The sequence below is a fragment of the Danio aesculapii genome, chromosome 16, assembly GCF_903798145.1.
Source record: "Danio aesculapii chromosome 16, fDanAes4.1, whole genome shotgun sequence".
Classification (NCBI taxonomy): domain Eukaryota; kingdom Metazoa; phylum Chordata; class Actinopteri; order Cypriniformes; family Danionidae; genus Danio; species Danio aesculapii.
The window spans coordinates 8662158-8680829 of NC_079450.1; the positions used below are offsets into that span (position 1 = coordinate 8662158).

The 18672-nt window shown below is 34.2% G+C and overlaps 1 protein-coding gene across 1 annotated transcript in view; it reads left to right on the plus strand.

Annotated features, from left to right (window-relative positions):
• Positions 1-18672, plus strand: part of csmd3a (CUB and Sushi multiple domains 3a) — a 685206-nt gene that overhangs the window by 177558 nt on the left and 488976 nt on the right. Inside the window, exons 6-8 of the mRNA XM_056474744.1 lie at positions 4429-4541; positions 7490-7567; positions 14879-14966. Coding sequence (XP_056330719.1) covers positions 4429-4541; positions 7490-7567; positions 14879-14966 — 279 coding nt within the window. The remainder of the gene's footprint in view (positions 1-4428; positions 4542-7489; positions 7568-14878; positions 14967-18672) is intronic.

The following is an 18672-nucleotide window of genomic DNA, read 5'->3' on the forward strand; positions in this document are numbered from 1 at the left end:
CATAATGACATATATATATATTCATGCATTTGGCAGATGCTTTTATCCGATGCCACTTAGACTACATTCAAGGTGTACAGTTTTATAAGCTCATGCATTCACTGGGAATTGGACCTATGACCATGTTTTTGCAAACACCGTGCCTTACAGTCTGAGCTATACAAGAACCATTGGTCATAAATTGTGCATATTTATTTAAATGCATTTAATGTAGTATTATTATAACCAATTTTCCACAGTACACATTTAGATGGGTGTTGCATAAGATCAATATTATGTTTATTTATTTGTGTTATTAATATTAGTCAATACACACTCAGAAAAAACTGTACAAAATCTGCCACTGTGATGGTACCTTTTTGCAGTTTTTGCTTTGAGAGACTCCTTTTTTTGAATGACTTACTAATGGCCCCGAACATTTTGCACGCTGATTATGTGCCTCGCGTTTCGCCGATTCGTGCTGTGACAGTCACATAGACACATAACAATAAAATACAATAAAATCATACCTAAAATTAATTATTACAAAGTTATGATTAAAAAATACATATTTTATTTATATGTATTTAATTTAATTTTATTTGTAATCACATTTTAAAAAGTCCATTGACCAATGTTTTTTGGTATTAATTTCACTATTTATTCATTTAATAATTTATACAATTATTTTTCATTTATGTGTTGGTTTGTTTGTTTGTTTGTTTGTTTTAGCACTTACTATTTTTTTCTAGTGTTTAGTCCAGTCATTTTACTTTTTAATTTTTAGTTCTTTTAAATTTTTTTTTATTGATTTATTTCATACTTTTTTTATGAACTTCATGATTAAAAGAACGTTACGTCAGTCGTGTCTTTTTTATTCTCTATATAATCAAATAAAAGCAGAGGCAGGGTTAACGTTTAGATGACTGCAAAGACATTTGAAGATTGAGGAGGGACTTGTGGTTGCTGTTTTGAGTTATCCGGTGCTGTATGACTCACAAATCTTGAATTTCACAATATTATTAAATATTACAATTATACCAATATCAACAGTATCATATCAACACTCGTGCATTATATGGAATGTTTTTAGAACGTAAAAGCGTATTCGATGTGATTGACACCAAGGTACTATGAGCAGGAGTCTTGCTAGTGGGTTAAAAAAGGGGATAGAGTGCACAGGACGCTGGCTATTTAGGGCCCGCACGAACCCCCCAACAACTCCCCTACTTTCACTTTCGCCGACCACATCCACCAAACCCATATACACCAAATACACCCCCTCCCCCCCACGCTCTCCACTTTCAACGATTGAAACTGACAACCTCCACCCCCCCCCCCCCCCCTTAAGTTTTGCCGACCTTACCTTTTGCCGACCGCATTCTCCAATCCAATGGTGATTTTAGCAATGTGGGACATACAGTTAAAGTCAGAATTATTAGCCCCCCTGAATTATTAGCCCCCCTGTTTATTTCCCCAATTTCTGTTTAACGGAGAGCAGATTTTTTTCAACACATTTCTAATCATAATAGTTTTAATAACTCTTTTCTAATAAAAACTGATTTATTTTATCTTTGCCATGATGACAGTAAATATTATTTTACTATTGTAGATATTTTTCAAGACACTTCTAGACAGCTTAAAGTGACATTTAAAGGCTTAAGTAGGTTAATTAGGTTAGGCAGATTAGGGTAATTAGGCAAGTTATTGTATAACGATGGTTTATTCTGTAGACTATCGAAAAAATATATAGTTTAAAGGGGCTAATAAATTTGACTTTAAAATGGATTTTAAAAAATAAAACTTGCCGAAATAAAACAAAAAAAACTTTCTCTAGAAGAAAAAACATTATCAGACATACTGTGAAAATTTCCCTGCTCTGTTAAACATTATTTGGGAAATATTTAAAAAAGAATAAAAAATCAAAGGGGGGCTAATAATTCTGACTTCAACCTTATATATGACTGTTAACATCTCAAAAAAATGCGTGTTTGGTGTTTTGCAACCTTTTAAACCCCACTGCCATTGGGGGATGAACAAACCAAACTAAAATGTATGAATAGGATCTTACAAGATCTTAAATCAAAAGTTACAAATTGCCATGAGATTGCTTTGAAAAGGCTCGGTTTAATATACATGGAAGATATTACCACTTCATAGAGTTTTTCCTTTTTTAGCATTGGTTGAAGTGTCATGATACAATCATATTATATATTTTATAAAGGAGTCCTATTGTGCCTTTTAAGCTTTTTTGAGTTATGTTCGGAGTGTTGTCGCCTGTTTCCTAAATCGAATATACTAAAACACAAGAGATTTTTTTCCCCCTCACAGTTGTTTACATATGCTGACACAACCAACATGATATGAGCTGTGTTTTGTGTGCTTGTGACATAACCTTGTGTGTATTTGACAGTTTAATACTCATGCGACATTCAGTCTGACACCTTTCTCTGTGTGCTCTTCATGTCTTTTTGGAAATCTATATATCAGGAGTTTAAGCTGACAAAGATGTAAAACACATGCTGATGTTTTGCTTTTTGTTGTTGTTAGAACAAACAAAGCATAATATGTAAAGTCTCCACCCTCTTCTGGAAAGGGGGCGGGAAGAGCACAAGCACATTTGCATTTAAAGAGTGACACAGAAATACAGCTGAATTCCTAATTATTAGCCCTCCTTTGAAGTTTCTATTATTTTTAAATATTTCCCAAGGGATGTTTAACAGATTGATTTCTTTCAACAAATTTATCAACATACTAGTTTTGAAATAACTCATTCCTTAGAGCTAACATTTCATCTTCATCTGTCACTGTTATAACAGCACATAATATTGGTCTAGTTATTTTGCATGATCGTATCCAGCTTAAAGTGCTATTAAAAGGCTTGACTACACTGTAAAAAATGACTGTAATATTTTACAGTAACTTATTGGCAACTTTGGTTGCCAGTAAGACTAAGATTCACAAGCACTCTGCAAATTATTACAGTTTTGCTGTATTTTTTAACATTACAATTGTAATAATTAATTTACAATGCACTTGTAAAATTATGCTCTTACTGGCAACCGAGTTGTAAGTTGCTGTATATTTTTACAGTAAATTGTAATTATTAATTTACAGCATGCTTGTACATTTACAGTCCTACTGGCAACCAAAATTGCCAGTTAGTTATTGGTAATTTTACAGTAAGCTGTAATTATTAATTTACAGTGTACTTGTGAATTCAGTCAAGCTGGCAATCAAAATTGCAATTTACTGTAAATTTTACAGTAAATTGTAATTATTAATTTGCAGCGAGCTTGTAAATTTACAGTTTTACTGGCAACAAAATTGCCAGTAAGTTACTGTAAATTTTACAGTAAGTTGTAATTATTCATTTATAGTGCAGTTGTGAATTTAGTTTTACTAGCAACCAATATTGCCAGTAAGTTACTGTAAATTTTACAGTAAATTATATATTTTTTTGTTTGTATTGTGTTAAATTGTGTAAATTATTAGTCTTACTGGCAACCAAAATTGCAAGTAAGGTACTGTAAATTTTATAGTAAACATTAATGATTAATTTACAGTGCAATTGTAAATTAATAGTCTTACTGCCCCCAAAATGTCAGTAAGTTACTATAAATTTGACTAAATTGTAAGGATTAATTGACAGTGTTATTGGTCACCAAAATTGCCAGTAAGTTACTGTAAATTTTACATTAAATTGTAGTTATTAATTTACAGCGACCTTCTAAATTGAGTCTTACTGGCAACCCAATTTCACAGTAACTTGCTGTACATTTTACAGTAATCCCTTTTTTCAGTGTAGTTCAATTAGGTTAATTAGGTAAGTTAGGTTTATTAGGAAAGTTATAGGACAAGTAAAAAAAAAATTCACATGAAGATATTCTGTTTTTGGTTCCACTCAAATAAAGCATTCATGGGATTATATAATAAGTGATGACTAGGATATTTCGAGCTGCAACTTCAGACACTTTTTTGGGGGATACATGAGACTTCTATCACATCGGATAAAAAAATCTTTTAATACATTTTTATTTTTGTAGCATTGTAGCAAAGATATAAAAACCTTCATGTTTTCCAACACAAATTTAAGGCAATTCATAACACAAACAAATCAGAAATTGGCAATTCATTGTATGATCTCATACAGTACATGGATTTTAATGTGAATTGCTCCTCCCCAAATGATGGTTGGGTTTAGGGGTGGGGTTTAGGGGACACGCCTCCTTGTTTAAAAAATAATATAATTTTTTCATTCAAATGGATTTATTTTAATTTTCCACTTTTTTTTCGAGATGTGAAAGTTATGTTTTCTTGTGAAGTCAGTTTTTCTCCCCGTTCTCAAATAGGTGGATTATAAGTAGATTCAAAATTATGAGGAAATTGATTTCATTTAAAAGATACAGCAAAGGCAATAGTTTGATCTGTCTGCAACTTTTTTTACAGGTTATCTGGAATTAATATTCCTGTGCCAATAGTCAGCAACAAGAACTGGCTACGACTTCATTTCGTAACAGACAACAGCCATCGGCATAAAGGATTCAGCGCTCAATATCAAGGTACAGTTTGCAAAGGTTTTCATTTAACTATGATTGGATTTAAAATGATTTCATGTTACTTATGTCTGGTAATTGCTTAAGGCAAATCTCAGAAAAAAACAAAAACATTTACAGGTTGTCATTTACAATAGAATAAAGTCCAGTTTAATTTTAGGGTTAAGGTCGGCTCACTGTGTGAATTATTATTATTATTTTTTTAATAATCCTAAATGATAAATGTATCATGTCACACTGCACGAACATGGCTCCCATGTCACACTGTAAGATCTCAGCTGTCATAATGTCAGACTGAACGACAATCAAGACTCACCAAACGCAGAAGAAAACTCCCCTGGAGTTTGACATCATCCATCCGTGACACTTTCACTATCTATCTGAAATGATTCCTCACGGCAAACGTAAACAATCTGTAGCGGCAATTTGGTCAACTGTTTTGACATCTCACGTAGTCATTTAAATTGTCACATAGATTGCATCATCAGATTCAGCGCTCCTATTGGTTCTTGGATTGATGCTCCTCGCAGCTGTTGTCATACTGCATGGCTATTCACATTATATGTCGCCTACACTATTGTTGTCTATTGGAAGGAATGCATCAATAGAGCCACCATTATGGTACAGAGTAGCGCTCCTTTGATATGAATGTGGGACCAAGGTGCAGTGGAGGACTGGCTATCTAGAGCCAGAGATATATACACATACAGTTGAAGTCAGAATTATTAGTCCCCCTGTTTATTTTTTTTCCCCAATTTCTGTTTAACGGAAAGATTTATTTATTTTTAACACATTTCTAAACATGATAGTTTTAATAACTCATTTATAATAACTGATTTATTTTATCTTTGCCATGATGACAGTAAATAATATTTGACTAGATATTTTTCAAGACTCTTCTATGCAGTTAAAAGTGACATTTAAAGGCTTAACTAGGTTAATTAGGTTAACTAGGCAGGTTAGGGTAATTAGGCAAGTTATTGTATAACGATGGTTTGTTCTGTAGACTATCAGAAAAAATATAGCTTAAAGGGGCTAATAATTTTGACCTTAAAATGGCTTTTAAAAAAAAACAGTGGTTCATTCCACTGTGGCGACCCCAGATTAATAAAGGGACTAAACCGAAAATTGAATTAAATTCGAGATACAAATGATGCATAAATACATACAAGCGATCCGCTGATGATTCATTCATTCATTCATTCATTCATTCATTCATTCATTTTCTTTTCGGCTTAGTCCCTTTATTATTCTGGGGTCGCCACAGCGGAATGAACCGCCAACTTATCCAGCATATGTTTTACACAGCGGATGCTCTTCCAGCTGCAACCCATCTCTGGGAAACATCCATACACACTCATTCACACTCATACACTATGGACAGTTTAGCTTACCTAATTCATCTGCTGCATGTTTTTGGACTGTGGGGGAAACCGGAGCACCCGGAGGAAACCCACGCGAATGCGGCGAGAACATGCAAACTCCACACAGAAACGTCAACTGACCCAGCCGAGGCTCGAACCAGCGACCTTCTTGCTGTGAGGCGACAGCACTCCCTTCTGTGCCACCGCATTGACTTTAATTTAATTTAATTTAATTTAATTTAATTTAATTTAATTTAATTTAATTTAATTTAATTTAATTTAATTTAATTTAATTTAATTTAATTTAATTTAATTTAATTCAAAAGTGTTGTAGGGCTACATTTAGTTAGCCTATTTACAAAAATTTAATTAATAAATGAAATGAATAAAATCAGTTATTCATTCATTCATTTTCTTTTTATCTTAGTCCCTTTATTAATTTGGGGTTGCCACAGCGGAATAAACCTCCAACTTATCCAATTTTACGCAGCAGATGCCCTTCCAGCTGCAACCCATCACTGGGAAAAATCCATACACACTCATTCACACACATACACTATGGACAATTTTAGCATACCCAATTCACCTGTACCGCATGTCTTTGGACTTGTGGGGGAAACCAGAGGACCTGAAGAAAACCCACACGAACACAGGGAGAACATGCAAACGCCATACAGAAATGCCAACTGACCCAGCCAAGGCTCGAACTAGCAACCTTCTTGCTGTGAGACGATCGCGCTACCCACTGCGCCACCATGTAGCCATAAAATCATTTATACTGTTAAAATATTATTGCATTTTTAATAATTGTTTTTTTAAACAATGATTTCTTAAATCAGACTAATATGCTGATTCTTGTCTATTTTCCTCATTTGCAGTATTTTTAAGAGAGATTTGTTTAAACAAAATAAACATTTATTACTTAAATTCTGTTAAGTAATCTGTCTTTAATTAGTTTGATTAATTTAGTTAATTGCTAGTTTTAGATGGACTTTGGTTGAACGTCTGCTTCAAATGTGCTTGGATTCCTAATTTCATCTCACCTTATTATGCACAAAATCTTACAAAATAGTCCTAATTTTCTCTGCTAAATGAAATCCATTTTGATTTTGGGTCACGTTTTGACCCCGACAGCTTTCCTTTGATTCACCCTGTTCTTCAAAGTAATTACATGTAATATCGACTAAATCTCGAATCACCTTGCTAATCTTAATCAGCTGATAATTACAATAAATGACTTGATGGAGCGGAAGGTGGCATGTCAGAGGTTGAATCAAAGCCTGGTCCACAAGTTATTTATTTATTTATTTGAATCAGATTTAATTGTAGAACATTTCAGAAATGAATTACAGAACTGGAAGCACAGCATAAGTGTAGAGAGAGAGAGAAATGAATTATGAATGGAATGAATAATTTTACACAGAACCTGGCTGAGATGAGCCAATTTGTTTTGACATTTTAACTTGTTTTCTAATTAACATTTTTGAAACTATTGCTCATGCTTCTGCAGCATGCTTTAAAAAATCTCATCTACATTTACTATGCGCCTGATTTGTCTTTCTTCTTTTTTTTATTTTGTTTCCTGAGCAGTGAAACGATCTGGGGATTTTAAATCAAGAGGAGTCAAATTATTACCTGGAAAAGACAACACAAGCAAGTTTTCCATCAGTAAGTATGTTTTCATTGTCTTTGTGCAATAAAGTGAACACAGCCACGTTTTTGATCGCCTTTAAAATAAATAAAATAATATTTGTTTGTTTATTTTGTTTTGTTTTTTATTTAATTTAATTTAATTTTGTTATTTTTATTTAATTAAATTATTTTTTTAATTTAATTTATTCTTTATTTTAGTTTAGTTTAGTTTATTTTTCGTATTTTATTTATTTCTGTTTTATTTTATATTATTTTGAATTTTTGTATTTTATTTTTTATGTTGTATTTTTTGTATTTTTTTATTTTGTATTTTTTGTTTTTATAAAATTTTTGTATTTATTTTATTTTAGTTTAGTTCAGTTTTTTGTATTTTATTTAATTTTATTTTGTTTTTTTTGTACTATTTTATTTTATTTTATTTTATTTTATTTTATTTATTTTTCCCATTTATTTAGTTTTCATCTGAGCAGGTTTGGTCTTCCATAGTGCCTTTTTGTATTTAAAGTAATGCAATGTGATGTAATTTAAATATGAAAGTTGGTCACGCTTTATTTTAAGGTACAATTCTTGCTATAATTGTACAAATAACTGAATTTTGCCTCAAACTCCTAATTTGTTTCTTAATAATACATATCAAGTAAGTTTCGATATTGATTAGTGATGTAGAATAAGATCATACAGAATATGTACTTTATAAATACTAATGAACCTCCAATAAAAACTTATAATAAACAACTAGTTAACAGTGGGAATTGGAACCTATACTGAAAAGTTACCTTTAAAGTTTTCCTCATAAGTATTAATTATTCACAGTAATTTAATTGAAGTCATTTGCAATCGAAATACAAAATGATTCAAACATCATGACAAATATTTTCCCATTTCACAGCTATTTACAAAGATGTATTTTTTTTTTCTTCAAGTAAACATCAGGCGCTGCGTAATTACGGCTTTTAATATTATTGCTCTAATATCATAAAAGCTCTTCTCTGGTTCATTTCTTTCTGATGTGCCTTCCCCGTTAATTGTTTAATATTCTGCCTCCATGTTATTGCACTGATAATTTTGGTCTCTACACGAAACACGAACAATGCCACATATTTGTAATCCTCCCGCTTGCCGTTTAGCAAATGGATCAAAGGAAATTAGCGCACCGGACCAAACCCAAATCTGCATTTTGATGAATGGAGCTTAGCTTGACTTCCAGGTCTCCCATCGGCATGAAGAGACGGTCAGATCGGCTTTAGAGGCTCACAGGTGGATGGATTTCACTCCAGCCGAGTCTTAATTACTCAGCCGAGACGGTCATCCAAAAACCGCCGGCGTAACCTGAATCACATGCTGATGCGCCATCGATATCTGTGCAAATCATTTGTGCAGGCAGTGGAATGAGAAACTGCTTTTTAATGGATGCATTGTGACGAAACGTAGAAGCAAATCATTTTTTTTTTTTGCTCTCAACATACAGCAAAATGCTGCTAGTTTCACTGTTAATGCACACAAATCGATTAAGTTAAATAGATGTTTTTACAAATTTAAGTGGAATGAAAATAAAACAATTATTATTGTTATATTAAACGAAAAAGGTTGTGGGTGGGGGATTTCCCAAGGGAAACAAACAAACAAACAAACAAACAAACAACAACAACAACAACAACAAAAAAAAACGTATGCAAAATATCCCCTTTGGTCGACAACTAAACGTGCACACTCAGTTTAGAGTTGTTATGACTTTCAAGTTTGGCTTGAGGGTTTAAAAGAGGTAACATTTAATGTGATCAAATTTTGTGGTGATTTGGTGGCAAAATAGCAAAACGACAATGAAAATACTGCAAAAATTAGTGAATTCATTTACAAAAGTGAAAAGAAGTAAAAAAAACTCAAATATTATTTACAAGATCTCACAAAAGAAAATAAATCAATCAATGTATTTTATAAATGAGGAACCGAGAATTAAGTGGCGCCAAATAAAAGAAAGCAATATAACAAAACCCCAAATCTATCTGAAAAAGTTCCCTCTAAACTATCTAATACAAAATAAACAAAGAAAACATCTTCAGCATTTTCACACTATAGCTAAACTACTCTTCTAACCAAAGATACTGAGATGACTTACACCGGGTGGCGCTCACTTCTAAACTAGTGTGTTTGGACAGTGGAGTTATCTATGTGATGCGAGGTGTATGTTACGTGACATCTAAACTCCTCGAATCCCAAGGGAAGGCTGACACCAGGGATCAGGGAATTGTCACACACATACAATAAGGAAACAGCGACCAAAAACAAGACCAAAATCAAAACTCTAAATTCACACCAACAGCACATAACAACAAGCCAAACACACACAAAAAGTGCAAGCAAAAGAAAGCAAGCAAAACCGAGCAAGCAGAATGAGCTTTCCTACTCGTGTCCCTTTAAATTTTGAGCTCCCATCCTGATTGGCAGCGACTGTGATGACGTCACAGGGTGTAGTGGAGATTGACGTCTTCACGGTCGAATGGGATACTGGAGTGGGCGATCCTGAGAATTGACACACAGAGAGAGGGAGCGAGCGAGAGAGAGAGAGAAAAAGAAAGAGAGGGAGAGAGCGCACACATAAGCAAAACATACAGGCATATACTGTACGTATGACTGCAACAAGAGTAGTTGAATAGATTTATTATAGAAAAAAGTAGCCATTTAAATGAGCATCGCTTCAGGGTGACCACAGGGCAAAATATCAAAAGAGTCTGCCAAGTAAATAACCTGTTAGTCAGGGCTATTCAATTAGTTTGTCATGGGGGCCAGTTCATGAAAAACAGCCTAAATGAGGGGTCGGAGAGATGACTTGCAGTATAAGTGAAGACACAACAGCAATATAAGAGCCCATATGCTGTGCATTCCATTAAACAGTCTCTTCAAAAAGGACAGCCAGGACAGCTCCATATTATTACAACAATGCTGTGATGAGCACCACTGACCTGTCTTGAACTGTCCTGGCCGTCCATTTTGAAGAGACTGGTTAATTACGGCTGGTCCCGCTCTCATTGTAAGGCAAAGCGTGATTGGTTGGAGTGAGAACGAGCAACGATTGGTCAGCACTGCCTGGCTGGTGTCTGATTGGTTTAAGTAGAAGGTGGGTGGAGTACATCTATTTGTGGATTAGTGTTCTAGTAAAATCAGCTAATCATTGCATCCCTATTAACGATATCAGTGCATTGTACAAAAGGCCTTTTCTACAAACATATCCAAATGTTTTCAGCTGCACGTGCCACTCGCTTAATGTCAGGTGACTCACACTCTGCGCAGCCCTCAATTGCAGCTTGTGCTGTATTGAACAGACTCTTCATAACTATAGCGGCCGTTTTTCGACTGAACTAAATTTATTTTTGATATCTTGGTCACACTATTTGGAGGGCCAGAACAAATTGCCTTGGGCCGGGTTCGGCCCGGGGGCCGCCAATTGAATAGCCCTGCTTTAAGTCTTTAAAGAAAAATGTAGGAAGCTTTCCTTACCTTTCTCCCTAAACATAAACAAAGTCAAAAGTAATCAAATAAATAGTCAGGCCACCCCTACAAGCTCAAGCTCTTAAAGTTGCAAGCAAACATTTCGAAAAAAAGTTTGGTCGTCGGCTGGAGGGGTAAGGAGATCCAGGAGCTTTCCACTTTCAGCAATCATCACACCACAAATGAGCTCCTCAAACTCTGCCGGAAGATCCGTTTTATAGCTCTCCGCAACCAGCAGCCAATCAGAGCCTGGACCACATTAAAATGGGAGCCTGTGGAATAACAAAAAACATCACAAGAAAGCGGGACAAAAGAAAAGACACACAAGAGTGCGAAAAAAAAAAAAAAATTATTAAACGTTAGTCGTAAGAGTTGACCCCTAAAAACTCAAGAATTGTAGTTGATTCGGCTCTTTTTAAATGAGCAATATTTAAAAACAATATTTTATTTTATTATTTTTCTATTTTATTTATTTATTTATTTATTTATTTATTGTATTTGCTATTTAATTTATTTTCCATTTATATAGTTTTAATTTAAGCAGGTTGGGTTTGAATAAAATATACACACACACAATAGTAATTTTTAAGTCTAAGTAAAAGCTAACACAGTTATTTGAAGTGCACCTTAAATAAAATAGAACTAACAATAATTCTGAATATAAATAAAGTCACTCATTTACTCTGATTGGTTGTAATTGAGTAACCTGTAACTTTCTTTTCTTTTTTTTATTTTAATGAAACATGAGCTCTATATTTATATGAATGATTCATATTTACTTTATAATAATTTTAAAATAAATGTAAAATATTTTAACAAATATAAAAAACATGTATGGTTCTAGTTTTAATTATTTATTTATGTATTTAATTATTAATTTATTATTTAATTTAATTTTTAGTTTTATTTTATTACTTATTACCTATATATTACTTATTTATCATTTCATTTTCCATTTATTTCATTTTAATTCAAGCAGTTCAACACACACAATGATAAATGTTCAATCTAAGTAACAGCTCAACACAGTTATTTGAAGTGTACCTAAAATAAAATAGAAATATCAATAATCCTGAGTATAAATAAAGGTACAGGTTAATAATTTACTTTATTTGGATGTGATGATGCACGCGACAAAACGCGTGCGCGCTCCTGTTTCCTTGCGTGAAGCAACCGTGTCTGGAAACGCAACTGTGATCGGTTCTCTTTCAAATAGACCAGACAAAAAAAGTTATGCTAGTGAACCCACAGTCTTGCTGCTTTCAAGAGCTTCAAATTTGTCTTTTTGTAAGCAGCACCGGTTGCTTTTGCTTTGAATAGATTACTAATTGGCCTTAACCGTGTGTGTCTGATCATCCTTTCATTATCTCACACGGTATGTTTTTCACCTGCTTTCTTTTGCTTACAGTTATTTTTGTTAATATGGTTTAATTATAATTTTTTTACAATAACATTGCTTTAAAATGAGATTAACTCTCCATTTATGTGTAGTTAACTGGTGATCTGAGAGACCTTTAGCGAGGACAGATTACTGTGCATATTTTTGATACATGACAATAATTATTTTTAAAAGTCATTTGTTTTTCTTTGTTTTTTAAAGAAATGTTTTGTTAAATAAAAACTATAGTATACAGCTATATTTAGCTTGTTTTGACACATTTAAAATTTGTGGCTAAGAAATAATTATTGTTTGGTGTGGTCAGAGATGAATTTGGTAAATCCGTAATTTTGAGTTCTGAAAAGTCATGTGAAATAAAAACTAATTGTTATAGGACACTATGATACCATGACCCATTTGCATATACATGACACACAAAAAGTGAAATGAATGAGGAGGCATGTGGACCTAACACTAAATTTTAATCAAGTTTTTTTAACATGTCAGTCATATTTATGCATTTAAAAAATATTTTCCTAGTGAAAATGCAGACTGGCTAGTAATGTTGGGAAACTACTAGCCACAGTGGCTAGTGATCAAAAAAGTTCATGTCAAGCCCCGATAGTAATACTTTTATATTTATTATTAGTTTTTGCTACTTATTAATTTAGCCCAAAAAAGGATATTATTATTATTGTTATATAATTATATAACATATTATAAAATAATTATATTATTTATGTGTAACATTCATTCAGCAAAAAAATGATGTTCTGCAATTATGCTTCAGCCTCTATCTGTGGAAATGCTTTCCTGTTTTTTATGACTCCACGTGCAGCGCAGTCATAATGAAACGCCGGAGCCCATGATTCATTTTGCCCTCGACAATGTAGCACTCCAAACACTTAATTACAAGCGGATAGAATTTTTATGAGCCTCTATTTCACAGTGTCTGCATCACGCATTGGGAAATATGAGTTATGAGTGAATTATCGGGTCTTATTCAGGACCCCGGTCTGCTGCCAAACACCCCTTTCTAAACGCTTCGCTTAAATTACCCACATTTGGTGGCTCCTGCGGTAATTATGGTTTGCTAACACCTCGTCATGGAAAAGATTTAGCAGTGGATGATCTGAAGCCTGTTGCACAATATCGGTTATGTTTTTTTACCCTGGTAAGTTTGCGTTTAGTTTACTTTGGATACACGTCCGAGGAACATGTCACACTTTTCAGGAAACACATCAGCAGATCCTCAGTCGTCCTCTGATTGGTTTAAACTTGTAAGATTTCCGGTTGTCGAGTGTGCAGCAATGTTAATCAGCCCTCCTAGAAACAAATCTGAGCGGATAAAAAAGCTGCGAAGTTTATATTGAATAACAGTGCTCATTAATAAATGTAAAACTGAAACATTCCTGAATCAGAGAAGTTGCATGACAGGCTGTTATTCTGAGGACTTTTCCAAGCCCACAAACATGGCTCGCCACAAAATGAAACATGATTGGTTGATTTAGTCAGTCAAACAACTTAGTGAGCCAAATAATTCAGCTCAGTTTAGTTCAGTACAAATCAGCCAGCGTTTCCAGACCTCAAACAGTCAGTGTCATGTGATTGGCTGTTTGCTGTACTCATCTGTCATGTGATTGGCTGTTTGCTGCACGTTTGTTCGTCCAAATTTCATCTTCACACTTCATTTTTAGAGTGGCTGGGTGTAGTATTGGTAACCTAGCAACCAGTAGTAAACAAGACAAGCATAACTGAGTCACTTGGGTGTAATGTTTGCTACAAAAGAATTTATTTACCAGATGCATTTTTAAGTCTTCTATGATTAACATTAGCCCTTCTCACACAAATCCAAAACCACCCCAAAAATGTTGTTGTGAATTAAGAAATGCTATTTAAAATTGGGCATTTCCCTAGCTCGTTTCTCAGGCGATACTTCAAAATGCATATTAACATAGAGTGATGGAAATCCAGTTATTGTGGTTCAAACCAGGTGGATTATTTGAAGTACACATGAGATCCATGACACTTGTAGTATGTTTTATTACTTGTAGTTGTCACACATTGACACTACTATATTATTATTATTATCATTATTACATATCTGGGTATTTGGCGACCCAAATCTCTATGAAAACATATAATATAAAATAATGCTAAATGCTTAAATATAATGAGAGGAACATTCAAATTTTGTTGCTAAGTATTGTTGAACTTATTGACCATTTGCTGCGCTTTCATCTGCACACTCTCCTGAGTTAATCGCCAACTCTGGTTTAAACCTGAGTTGACAGAACTTTATATCAAGCTTTGTGAAACAACTTAATCTGATTTTTAACCAGTTTACATTTCTTTGAATTTGTCAATCCAAAATGTACTTTACAACCTGGAGTTTGTTCAACTCGTTTTGTGCAACAGGCCTCGGGTGATGAAGGCTGATGTTTTTATTTCTCCTCCTGCAGTGAATGAGGGGATGGTCAAGCAGGTCTCCAACTTCTGCCCAGATCCTGGAGAACCAGAGAACGGCAAACGCATTGGCACTGATTACAGGTAGAGCTTCTCTCTGTGTTCAGGCTGAACATAGAGGCGATAAAGTAAAAAAGGGTGATGTCATGCAGTTGTCAAAGCTTTGCTCATGAATGCAAATGTTAAAAGTTTATGGCAATCTTTAAAAAATTGTATGTAAAACCAATCATTTGTTTGTTCATTTGCAATGAGGGACCTAAATCTAAACGTTGAGCTATTCTACCTAATCTTTTTGGCAAAATGTTTTTGATAAATATTAATATGAATATCAATTATAAATAAACTTTACATGGTAGAAATATCCGTATTAAATATTATTTAATCAAATTTTATTTGCTTCATTACTGAATACTGTTAATTAATAGTTTTGGTTCATATTTAATGGTCATTGATTTAATATAAAGCATTTACACATTTAATGTGTGTATATATATATATATATATATATATGTGTATATATGTATATATATATATATATATATATATATATATATATATATATATATATATATATATATATATATATATATATATTGTTAAAAAATATAAATTTAGCAAAATATTTTTTTATGTACAGTTACGTCCAGAAATATTTGGTCATTGACACAATTCTAACATTTTTAGCTTTATACACCACCACAATCGATTTGAAATGAAAAGATGCGTTTTAACTGCACACTGTCAGCTTTAATTTGAGGTTATTTACTTCCAAATCAGGTAAACTGTGTTGGAATTACAACAGTTTGCATATGTGCCTCCCACTTGTTAAGGGTCCAAAAGTCATTGGACAATTGGCTTCTAAGCTGTTCCATGGCCAGGTGTGTGTTATTCCCTCATTATTCCAATTATAATGAGCAGATAGAAGGTCCATTTCGAAGGTCGAGTAACTTTCAAGTGTGCTATTTGCATTTGGAATCTGTTACTGTCAACTCTCAAGATGAGATCCAAAGAGCTGTCACTATCATTCAAGCAATTCATCATTAGGCAGAAAAAACAAAACAAAATCATCAGAGAGAACTCAAAAACATTAGGCGTGGCCAAAACAACAGTTTGGAGCATTGTTAAAAAGAAAAAAAAACACACCAGTGAGCTCAGCAACACCAAAAAGACCTGGAAGACCACAGAAAACAACTGTGGTAGATGACCACAATATTCTTTCCCTGGTGAAGAAAACACCCTTCACAACGGTATAGTAAGCCACAATTTGATAGTAAGCCAAATACTTCAGATCTAACTGTGCTTTACAGTGCATATGGAGAATGACCCAAAGCATACTGCAAATGCAACCAGAGTTTTTAAAGGGAAAGAAGTGAAATGTTGTGCAATGGCCAACTCAATCATCTCAGCTGAATCCGATTGAGCATGCATTTCACTTCCTGAAGACAAAGCTGAAGGGAAAATTCCCCAACAACAAGCAGGAACTGAAGTAGGCTTGTGCCGGTATTCGGTAATGCGATAAATCACGGTAATGAATATGCACGATATTGTTATCGCGGGCACTTCAAAATACCGTGGAAAAATAATAGATCCGAATTTATATACTTAGAACGCGCCTTAGCTTATTTTCCATCAACCGCTTGAAGAAACACTGCGTATATGCTGCGCAGAACTGATGCGCACTCTGATGTAAACAATCCCCACATGTAGAAACCCTGTGTGCCGCCGCTGCCACCGCACTATAATCCTCACACGCAGACCGGGCACTTTCCCGGTGGGCCGACGTACTTTTTGGGCCGGGCTGATCATCGTCTTATGATTTGATCGGCCCATAAAAGGCTTAGCAGCCTATCGTTTTTTTCTGCCTTATTGATTGACGCTGCTGTGATCTGTGACTCTCTGAAAGTAGATGCTTTTTTTTCCCGGACAGACAGACCGGGCCGGTCCATGTGACACTCTGCAGCCCATTGGTTGTTTTCGGTATTGACATTGGGCTGGCCCAATCACAAACTCCTATTTTGGACTTCGTGTGAGCGTGCGTCGTCTGTGTGTATTTGTCAAAATAGTCGAGAGTCAGAGAGAAGAAACGCAAGAGAGGCGCAGAGAAATCGCGGGAAATACACCGGCGTTTCATTTAGCGATTCTGAAAAGTTCTCTGTTCATTCTAGTACACGGCTAAAAACGCAAATCACGTGACCACACACTCTCTGCCCAGAGCTGCAGCCACTAGTTCAGCGGGTAAGCATAAACCCCAGGTGAGTGTATAGTGCATGTCAGACAGTTCATCTGCTGGGTGATCTCATCTCACTATAGTTGTTAAACGTGATATTGAATTCATCTTGTTGTCTCTATCTAACAATTCTTATGTCTTTTGAATCACTTGTTCTCAGTTAACTGTTTTGGCTGAGTGCAAAGATAAGCTAATATATTAATTTATGTAACCACATACACTGATTCTGCACATTGACTGATTGCTTACCTTTATCGTTTAAATTTAATGCACGTTATACTGTTATAATGGCCATTATTGGTTATTAAAACTGATATTCTGCAAAAGAGACAGGGTAAAGTTCATTCTTTTCAATGGAAATGAAAGGAGACAGTTATATTTAAGCCCTGTTTTGTTATAAATATGCAGTGTGAAGATGATGCTCATAAAAATATGCAGCTACACGAGGCTGTTTGGTGTCTGTTAATCATAATATCAAAATGAAACAAATTTGACTTATATTATGTTTTCATTGTTTAGATCAGAATCAGAATCAGAATCAGAATCGGTTTTATTGCCGAGTGTGCTTCACACACACAAGGAATTTGTTTTGGCTACAGAAGCTTCCAGTGTACATAAAGTGACAAGTGACAACACAAAATAATCTGAAAAAATAAAATAATAATAATAAAAAATGATGAACATTAAACAGATGCGGTTAGTGAAGAAACCTGGATGTTGAGTTGTATGTACAGATTGTTATAAATATACAGGTTATAAGGTGCTGTGTACAAGTGCAAATGTAGAAAGTATTGCATTGTATATTGATATAAGGTGCTGTGTACAAGTGCGTATGAGAAAGTATTGCACATATTTATTGCACAGTAGGGGAGTAGATAGTGAAACAGCAAGCAGGATGAGGTGAAAGAGGGTTAAAATGTAACACTGTTCCCTTTGAAGATTTACCCATGCATTAGCAGGCAGTTTTTGTTATGTTTATTATTGAATAAGCTAAATTGACTGTAGTGTATGAGTGTGTGTGAATGAGTGTGAATGGGTGATTTCCAATATTGGGTTGTGGCTGGAAAGGCATCTGCTGCATAAAACATGCTGGAATAGTTGGCAGTTCATTCCACGATTGCTGATCGAAGACGGTTTCCCTTTGCACATTCACTTTGATATAATTGCTCAAGTTTACTTTTATATTGTGTATTGTTTTATTTATATTTATTTGTATTTAAATGTTTGAAGTACTTGTAGTTAATTAAAAAGTTATTAAAGTTACTAAGCTGACGAAACTGAAGTTCTTTGTGTTGTTTTTACCTGTTTCTTTAGTAAAATTACAATATCGTGATAATACCGTATACCGCGATAAAAGCTCAATCAATTAATCGCAGCATGAAAATGTGATACCGGCACATGCCTAAACTGAAGACAGTTACAGTAGATGCCTGGCAGAGCATCACCAAGAATGAATCCCAGCATCTGGTGATGTCTATGCGTTCCAGACTTCAGACTGTAATTGACTGCAAAGGATTTGCAATTAAGTATTAAAACGTGAAAGTTTGATATATGATTATTATT